The 10684-nt window shown below is 33.6% G+C and overlaps 1 protein-coding gene across 1 annotated transcript in view; it reads left to right on the forward strand.

Annotated features, from left to right (window-relative positions):
* Positions 1-9199: 9199 nt before the first annotated feature.
* The window catches only part of FAM221A (family with sequence similarity 221 member A), a 21220-nt gene continuing 19735 nt past the window's right edge, over positions 9200-10684 (forward strand). The window contains exon 1 of the mRNA XM_025046812.1: positions 9200-9240. Coding sequence (XP_024902580.1) covers positions 9200-9240 — 41 coding nt within the window. The remainder of the gene's footprint in view (positions 9241-10684) is intronic.

Consider the following 10684-nt stretch of genomic DNA (forward strand, 5'->3'; position numbering starts at 1 on the left):
AACTCGCCTACAGCAGTTCTGTCACCATAAGATCTAGTACCAAGATTTTATTGCAAGGCTTAGGTTAAAGACTTTCTGGAGCCAAAATACTTCTATCATTTTCCACTTCCTACAGGCCAGACGAAGTGAGATTCGAGACCACACTCTTGGTCTATTATTTTACTCCTTGTAATCGCTTTAGGTTTTACAAATGGATCATTTGATGTTTTAAAGAAGCCTGAGATTGTCATAAGAGTGACTTGATAATGTCTGATTTGAGATTGTTTCACATAGTGTCTCTGAGTTTTCTAAAATACTACCTGGCAGAGCCTTAGAAACCTCCAGCCATTTCTTCAAAGCTTGGGTTGAGAGCATATTAAATTACGGAAGGTCTGTATCTACCTTTCTTCTTTGTCTGGGATGACTTCTGCCCGCTGCACATGGTTCATGCACTGGTCATTAGACTGGAATGATCCTCTCCATGGAGAAGTGAGGTAAAAAATGACATAGAAATTCTCTTTGTTTTTAGCATTGTCCATTACATGCCCATATGATAAATGGAATCATACAGTATATAATGTCTGGCTGCTTTCACTCATCATAATGTTTTTGATTTTCATTTATGTTATTGCATGTCAATAGTTACTTTATTGCTGAGTGTTATTTCATTGTATGAATATAATACAGTTTGTATATCTATTCTTCTATTGATGAACATCTGGGCTGTTTCTAGTTATTGGCTGTTAGGATAAAGCTGTTATGAACATTCTCATAGTTTTTTTTGTGTGTGAAAAAAAGTTTTCATTTCTTTTGGATAGATATGTAAGAGTGAAATTACTGGGTTATATGGTGAATATATTAAGAAACATGCTTATTTTTCCAAAGTAGTTCTGCCATTTCCGATTCTCACTGGTAATAGAGTTTTGAGTAGATGTCTGCACATCCCCTCACGCTTGGAGTAGGTAAGAGGTACTAAAAAGGTCATAACACTTCACTCTTTTGAAACAATCACCCCATTGTGCCCATAGAATTTAATTGTAAATTGTGAGCAAACCTGTAAATTCATGTGAGTGGGGGTCCTGAACTGCCCATGTGTACAAAGGAAAAAAGAATATAAAAAAAAAAGTTCTATTAGCAGAGGGATGAAAACATTGTCTTTAAGACAAAGAATAAAGGGACCAAAAGAATGACCTTTGACCAGTCTCTGTCTTTTGGTGTTCCAAAACTTTGTTTCATTGCTAATTTTAAAGAAAGGAAAGCCTAGTCTAGAGGACTGAGTCGTTCTCTGGCAATATTCTAAACCAAGTTGCTACCTATTTCTCTGGGAATAATTGTGTATTTTTTGCTTGTATTGTAGATTCACTACAAAACTCTCGGGTACTTGGTTAGAATGGGTTTTTAATTTCAGTTCCATATTCCTGTCAGTTTGCATGGTTTTCTTTATTCTGTTAATGTGGTGAATCGCGTTGATTGATTTTCAAATATTAAACTAACCTTGCATTCAAGATTATAATGTATTATTCTTTTTATATGTTATTGGATTCAATTTGCTACTATTTTGTTTTGGGAATTTTTAAATGAATAAGTTTATGAGTTTTATGAGAAAAATGATCTATAATTTTCCTTCTTTGTAAGTCCTTCTTGAGTTTATTCTGATGTCATAAAACTGGGAAGTATTCTCTATAAGACCATGTGCGATATTGCTAGTATTTCCTTGTTAATTCAGAAGAAATTGATAGGGAAGTGATATGGCCTAGAAACTTCTTTTGGGGAAGGTCTTTAATTATGGGTTCATTTTCTTTAAGAGGTGTAGGGCTATTTAGATTTTATTTTTGTGTTAGTTTTGCTAAGTTAATTTTCTTCAAATTTTTCTTGTTCATTCACATTTTTAAGTTTATTGACATAACGTTGTTGGTGGTTTCTTATTGTCTTTTTAATAACTACTGTATGATTTGTAATGATGTTGCCTTTCATTTTTAATCCTTTTTGTTTTGCTCTTTGATTATTTCTTAGATAAAAAGTAGCATTCTACACACATTGTGACATGATTTATACATTTAACAATATATTTTGGAGATCACTTCATAGCAGTATAAGAGAACTTTCTCATTTTTTGACTGCTACATAGGACTTCACAGTATGGCTTTATGCAACCAGTCCCCTATTAATGCACTTTTGGGTTGTTTCCACTCTTTTTGATGTATCAGTGCTGAAGGGAAAAACTTTATACATATGTGCTTTTAAAATTTTTTTGCTGGTTACGGTCTTCTATGTGGAATCTAACAAACAGACAAACAACCAGAAAACAAACAAACAAAAACCAAAATCAAACCAAGCTCATAGATACAGAGAACAAGACCGGTGGTTGTCAGAGGTCAGGGTTGGAGGGTAGGTGAAATGCATGAAAAAAGTCAAAGGTACAAACGTTCAGTTATGAAATAAGTCATGGGGATGGAGATGTAACGTATAGCATGGTGACTATAGTTAATAATACTGCATTGCATATTTGAAAGTTGCTAAGAACAAATCATAAAAGTTCACATTACACACATAAAAAATTCTGAAACTAGGTATAATGATGGATGTTAACTAGACTTATTGTGGTGGTCATTTCACAATATGTACAAATATCAAATTATGTTGTATACCTGAAATTAATGTATATCAATTACACCTCAATAAAAAGTTAATTAAAAAATTTTTTGCTAGGGTTACTTTTGGGGTAGATTCCTAGAAATGGTAATTCCTAAAAATGGGGGAGTAGCTATAGATGAAAAGAAATTTAAGAGCTATACCATCCAAATATAATCAATTATCCTTGATTGAATCTTGTTATGAAAAAGTAAGCTATAAATAAAATTTTGAGGACATAGATAAATTTAAATATAGAGTGAGTATAAGATGAAATTAAGGAGCTATTTTTATATTGTTGGGGTATTAATAGCATTGCATTTAGTAGGAGTATGTCCTTATTTCTTTTTTTTAGATGTGTAAAGTATTTTGGCATGAAATGTCATAATGTGTGACAATTTGAAACAGCTTAGCACAATAATAAAAAATAAAATGTAGATTGATAAATCAATAAAGCTAATATGACAAAATGTTAACAATAATTGTTGAATCTAGGTAGTGGATTTACAGGAGTTCATTGTACCATTTTTTTCTATATTTGTATATTTGAAAATTTTTTAATACACGTTAAAAAATTATATAAAAATTGTTTTATCCTTTTAGTGAATTATTCTTTTTATCCTTATGTTGTGACTTTCTTTATCCATAATAAGGATTTTTTCTTAAAAGTATATTTTGTTGGATACTAATGTAATTATCTCATAATGCTTATATATTATCTCAAAATACTAGTGTAATTTTTTAAAATTAATTTTGCTTGGGAGTCAGTCCAGAGGCTGCAGCTGCAGAGGAGCTATCCAAGGAGAGCTGCAAAGAAGCCATCTGTGCAGATGGCCTTGGGCCATGACCTATATTCACCCTTGGCAGGCTGGGCCAGTTTCCAAAAATGCCCCAGGATCATCCTTCTTTGCTACAAGGAACTTCCATGCCTCTAATAAATGTATTCAGAAGACTGGTAATGCTGATGTGTCCTATTTTTGAGGAGCATATTCCTGGAGCTACTACTTCTACTGACTTTGAAGAGTCTGGGTGTGTCTCAAGTATTGATGATGATGTTGCTTGAGTACATGAGCTGAGGACTGTTCAAACATAATAAATGGTAGAGTTTCTCAGTCTTAGAGGGTATGTCTCTGAACTCGGAACCTGACAATGTTGGTGTGGTGTTTAGAAATGATTACTTAAGGAAGAAGATACTGCGAAGAGGGCAGGAGTCATTATAGATATTCTAGTTGCTGAGAAGCTGTTGGGTCATGTAGTAGGTGCCCTTGGTAATGTCATTGATGGAAATGGTCCAGTTGGTTGCCAGACCCATAGGTAAGTTGGCCTGAAAGTCTCTAGGATCGTTCTTCCAATCTCTCTGGGTTTGTTTCTGTTCTGTGTCAGATCTGCTGCCCAAACCAAGGCCATGAAGCAGGTCACAGTTACCATGAAGCTGGAATTGGCTCCTTATTCTGAGGTTGACGCTTTTGCCCAGTTGGGTTCTGACCTTCATGCTGCCTGCCACTCAACAACTTTTGAGTTGTGATGTACATCTGAGTTGCTGAAGCAAGGACAGTATTCTCCTATGGCCATTGAAGAACAAGTGGCCCTTATCTATGCTGATGTAAAGGGGGGCACCTTGATAAACTAGAGCTGTTTCTACCTTTTTTGCTGGAGTTTTTAAAAGCAGATCTTAAATGGCATGATATTTTATCCTAACTGCTTCATTATGACTTAAAAAGACAAAAAAAAAATTTTCTTATATAACCACAAAGCCATTTTTACATCTAACAGAATGAAATAATCATTTCTTGTTTTAATGCAAACTATTAAAATTTCCCCAACTGTCTTTAAAAGTATCTTTTTACATTTATTTTTTCAAATCGGAATCCAAACAAGGTCCACATCTTGAATTTAGTTCTTACTGCCTCTAAGATCTATTTTCATCTGGAAGAGTGCTCCATTTTCCCCTCCCTTACTCTATTTCTTGAAGAAACTGGGTCAGTAGTCTTGAAGAATGTCTCAATTGCATCCTTATGGTGTTTAATTTGCTTCTGCATCTCTGTATTCCCTGTAGTCTAGAAGTTAGATCTAAAGACTTAAATTCTATTTCAAATTTTTGACAAGAATACACTATAGGTGATGTCATAGACTTCATATTATTTCATTACCTCAAGAGCCACATAGTGTCAGATTGTCTCACTTTTAGTAATGCTTAAATTGTTCAGGTAGTGACAGCCTGATTCCTTCATTGCAAAGTTTCCCAACAATATTTCAATTAATGATCTTAGTATCTCTTGATGACTATTACCTGATTCATCTTGAAATAATTAGGGGTTGCAAGATAGTGGTTTTCTAATTTGATCATCTCTTCTACATTTATTAGCTAGAATTCTTCTATATAGAACTTTCCTACATCCATTAAGATTATTGGTTACCCTGAAATGCTATTCAAACCAGAAAGGCAGGAAAGATCTTTAATTATTTCCTTTTAATTATTCAATTTGAGAGTAATATGTTGGTTACCTAGCAACCTCCATGATGTCCACAGAATGTCTCTTTTCTTTTTCTTCTTTTGAATATCACTAAAAACCCATGGCTTTACATATTGAATGTGTTTCTGTCAGTAGCAGTTGGTTGATATTCAAATCATCCTATTTTGGGCACAAAGGGGGAACTTTGGAGGTTTTTATATTCTTTGATATGGCAAGATTAGCTTTTGATAGCTTCCTTGTTTTCTGGTACAATAAGATGTTCCAAATTCAATGGGTACATATGCTGGAATTGGCTGTTTATTCAAAAAACCCTGAGTCCTCTTAGTGTAAAATGGTGTTTTAAACAACAATATGGGATTCTCATTCCTGGATTATCGTCGCTTCTTGGTCTTTTCAGTGTACAGAGCTAGAAAATAACTTTTAAGAATTACAAATTTATACTGATATTTACAATGACAATTTAAAATCATATGATTTTTTTTAATGGATCTTTTTTATGCTGAACATTTCATCCTTAACTGCTTTAACATAGTTTCTTAGTTGTGTTATGTTAAAAAAATATATATATTAGTTTTAAAATAATAATACATTTGTTACTATTAACAAAAAGGCTACTACATGAAAGTAAATAATTTAAGATTTGTTTGCTTTTTTTTTTTTTTTTGTCCTAAGAGTGTATCCCACTAAGAACTACATAGTCAAAATATTTTGTTCTAAAGTCAATTGGAATAATTCTTTTCTTTGTGTGTTTTGTCAACAAACCGATACACCATTGTGTTCGTTTGTTTCAGTTCGTTTTCAAATTTTCTGCATTGGTTTTAATTTTTTTTTTAATTTAGTTTTGTGTTTTGCTTACTATTTCCTTCTTGAAATACTTCTCTTACTCGTCTTCTGGGACATTACATTTTCTTGTGTTTCATTCATTCATTCATTCATTTTTCTGGCTCACTTGGGGCTTCTGTTCAGTCTCCTTTCCTGGTTCCTCCTTTTCTTCCTGCTGTAAACTTTGGGGTGTGCTAAGACTTCTCCTCTATACAGATTCACTTCCAAGTGAACGCATTTTGTCCCATGGTTTTAAATACCACCTATTTTATGATTACTCTCAAATTTATATGTTCTGCCTGGACTTCTTCCATGAATTGCAGATCTAGATATCCAACTTTTTATTTGCTATCTGTAATTGAATGTCTAATAGGTGGTTTAAACTTAATATCCAAAAATGAACTCTTGATTTCCCCTATTTCAGTAAATGGCAACTCTGTCATGTTGCCAGGCAAAATATCTTGAAGTCATCCCTGATTCTTCTCTCTCACATCCTATAACCAATACATTAATATATTTTGTCAGCTTCTACCTTTGAAATATATCAAAGATCCAATCAATCTTCCATTTCTCACCATTTCCACTGCCGTCAGCTCTAACTAAGGTGCGGTAAGATCACCTGGATTATTATTGTAATCACCACATAACAGGTCTTCCTGTTTCCATCTATGCTTCTCCTTTGTAAGCTACTCTCCACTTGACAGTCAGAGTGAGCTGATAAAAATCATTCCCTTGTTCAAAACTCTCCAGGATATTTCTTCAGAATAATCCAGGTTTAGAGAAAGTGGATGGAGGTATAGATGGAATGAGACTGGACATGTATTGCTAATTGTTGAAACCAGGTCCTTGCAACATTAAGTTTATTATACTGTTCTCTTTATTTTTGCATATATTTGATAAATAAAACAAAAACCAAAACTTTTCACAGGCTTTACAATTGTCTATAGTTGCACCAATGTTAGCCACTAGCCTTTAGATGTGCTGTGAGTATAAAATACACACTAGATTCTAAGACTTGGTAAGAAAGAAAAAAATGTAAAATACTTCATTAATATTTTGTTATATTGATCACATGTTGAAGTGATAATATTTTAGATATATTGGGTCAAAGAAAATATTATTATAATTAATTTCACTTTTCTTTTTATTTTTTAAAAGATGGCTACTAGAAAATTTAAAACTACATATGTGGCTCATGTCATCTTTCCACTGGATCCATAAGGCACTGTATGATCTGGGCCCTGCTTTTTCTGTTACCTTATCTCCTACTTTTATTTTCTCCTTTGCTCACACCATTCCAACCACAGTAATCTCTTTGCTTAGAACAAGCAAAATACACTTCTTCCTTGGGACCTTTGCATTCGCTCATCTCTCTGCCTGCAGCTCTCTTTCTCAGTGTCTGTCACTCTCTTATTTCCTTCAGGATTCTGCTCAAGTCACTTATGTTATCAGAGATACTTACCTGATCTGTAGAATACCTTATCCCTTTCACTCTCTTTCTCTTTATAATACTTATCACTATTGATTTTTTTTTGTTTTTTTCATTTGTCTTCCTGAACCCTGAGCACCTAGCAATAATGTTTATCCAGCATAGGCATTTGGTAACATTTGTGGAATAAATGTCTATAAATTGCACAAATAATTATATCAAGTTCAGTATCGACTTTTGCAATACAGTTCAGCTTTCCTAAATATATAAAAAATAAAATTTATTAAGTAAATAAACTTTAATTATAACTACACAAAATTCCCTGTGTAAGAAAGTAGATGTTTATAGAATGATGGCTATTTTATTCCTTTCAAAATAGTTAAGGTAAAACAAATGACTTTATACTAATCAATTTTGTGTAATTAGTAAGATAGAGAGTTTAGAGATACTTAGGAGGAATTCAAGAAAGTAAATAAAATAGTTTCTTGTCAGAAGTGTTTTTTTATCCAATAGATAATATCTCATTTCTCGAAAGAATTTTCCAAATTCTTTTATTAGTCTGGCTCTTCTATTGTATTAATGGTAATCCAGTAAATAAGGCCATGTCAAGGAGCTTAGAATTTTTTTTTGATACATTGACATTTTTGTTGTGCTAGAAATTATAACAAAACTTGATCTTTTTATAAAATAACTTTTGAAGGTAGTCCTTGTTCTTTACTTAAAGCTAAAACTATAAAGCAGGGAAAAAAAACAAAAAAGGAAAAATGAAAAAGGACTATTTTTAACTTTTGTCAATTTTAAAATGTAAGATGACTAAATGTACTAATGAAATAATTTAAATAATTTAAAATGTAAGGTTACTAAATGTACTAATGAAATAATTTAAATAATTTAAAAGCAAGGGGATCAGATATTCTTTATTGGAATATATTTACTTTTCTCTTTTAATTTCAAACAGTCTTGGTTACAACATCTCTTCAATCATAACTAGAAAAATGATATGACACTAACAAGGTAAATGGCAATTTGGACTGTGATATTTCAATAGACAAAACTTACAAATCAGAGAGTTGAACTAATTAAAGACCTGTAATTAAGACTTTTAAAGTATATTGTTAGTGATTTTTTGGAAATACTGGTTTTTTGTTTAAACAGGTGTGTGTCTGTGGTCACTCATACACACAGTTTATCAAAAGAAAAAAAAAACACTTGAAGCCTGCTAAATTCTGGGGGAAACTATATTTGTCACTTGCCCCCCAAAATCTCAAGCCTGCCTAGAAAACTCATAATTCTTCAACCTTTATCATGCCCTGGATCCTGTGTTTGCACCAACAGGGAGTGGATTGTGAAGGGTGTGCATTTCCCCCAGAAGAGTCATTTTCTCCAATGCTCACATTGGATGGCCTGGGGATAAGAACATCTTCCAAAGAGGTTCACCAGCAGCTGGGAGGCAATGGACAATGGAGGTCCTTCCAGAGAAGAGTCAGGCGCTGCTCTGTCTGATTGGTTGTGCAAGGAACTTGCTCCACTGATGGAACTTGGTGTCATTATTATTCCAGCCCAGCAGGATTTGGTATGTGTTGCGGACTAGTTGTCTTCTGTGTATTTCCCATTCTCTCTTTTTCTCAATTAGAGTTTTTACTGTAATTATTTCATTCTATCATCATCACTGTAATATTGGATATTGGGGGAGGGAGGGGAGCAAACAATTTCCTTTTAGTTATCAACTGCCAAACCATTAAGAGTGAATGACTGACTGATACAGGAGATAGAGAGTCTAGACTAGTTGGATGCAGTAGGTGCCCAAGACGTTAGGGCTGCCTTCTTAGGGGTCTGATGAATGTAGTCAATGTAAAATGCCTGTATGGGAAGAAAGGTGTACGTGGGTACTAAGAAGGTTAAGCGGTGAGTTATGGCAGACCCTATGAATTGACCTTTCACCTTGACCACCTCTATTGTAGAGCCTGGAAAATCCATATACTGTAGTTACTTTCTCAGCCTCCATTATACAACTAGGGGTGGCTATGTGACATAGTTCTGGTGAATGACACATAAGTGAAAATCTTTTGGAAGGGGATTTGCTTCTAGGAAAACTCTTTTTTACTTGATAAAAGGAACAATTGATGTTGGTTAATCCCCTTCTTTATTGATTTGGATATGATTTCTGAAGCTCTTGCAACCATGGGAAAAATGCACCGAACAAATGTCAACAACCACGTACCCCAACACTTCTTTAAAGTAACAAAAAACTCCATGTTTAAGCCTGTTAGTTGGACTATTCTATTATTTGCAGAAGAAAGCATTCCTGACTTATACACCACTGCAAAATGCTGATAATACCTATCTCATTTTATGAGGACTAAATATGTAAAATATCTAACACTTGCCTAGGCAACTTTCATATCTATCTATTCTACTTTCTAGATCAATTTAGCTACCTTTCAGAAGGAAATTAAAGTTCCATTATACTTTTTTATTAAAACAGAAAAAAACAGATACGGTATTTTAATTAGCAAAGGTGTCAGTTTTATACAAGGTTAAGATAACATTTTCTACTTTGTTCCATAGTCTTATTTGTCATGCCTAATATTTCTGTTGATTTCTTTGCTCAGAAGAGTTTACTGCTCTAGCATCTTCTTGGCAGAGTCCACAATTCAGGTTAAGCCTATTTTAATTATTTCCCTCTAGATTTGTTAAATTGTATTTGCCTACATATACACTCCCCTGCCACTTTTCTATAAGCTCACTTTTCAGAGCCTGGTCCTTTTTATTTACCTTTGTTAGCTTAACTGCTGCTTAAAAGCAGAGGTAGGTGATCATAAAGACATAAAACTGGCAGCAGCAGCCTACAAGGTGTGATTGGAGAGAACGCTGAGCAGGGCTCCTTCCCTTAAAATAACATCATTCCTGGATTGCTCCTTTATTTGACTTTTGAAAGGTTTTTAACCTTAAAATCTCTCTGTAAAATGCAAATGTGTCTGGGTGGCTTCTAAGTTTATTGGCTAAGGTTGAGTTATGAGACAACACTTTTTTGAAGAGTACAGTTGATCCTTGAACAACACGGATTTGAAGTGCGTGGGTCCTCTTATACGTGGGTTTTTTTTTTCAGTGAATAATATAGTATTCTAAGTGTATTTTCTCTTATGATTTTCTTAATATTTTATTTACTCTTTATTATAAGAATACAGTATATAATGCATATAACAAACAAAACGTGTTCAATGGTTTATGTTATCTATAAGGCTTTCAGTTTACACAAGGCTATCTGTAGATAAGTTTTTGGGTAGTGAAAAGTTATATGTGATTTTCTGCGAGGGGGTGGGGTGGGGTGGGGGAAATAGTGAGAGTG

Source organism: Pteropus alecto, unplaced genomic scaffold (genome assembly GCF_000325575.1).
Source record: "Pteropus alecto unplaced genomic scaffold, ASM32557v1 scaffold21, whole genome shotgun sequence".
NCBI classification, from domain to species: Eukaryota; Metazoa; Chordata; class Mammalia; order Chiroptera; family Pteropodidae; genus Pteropus; species Pteropus alecto.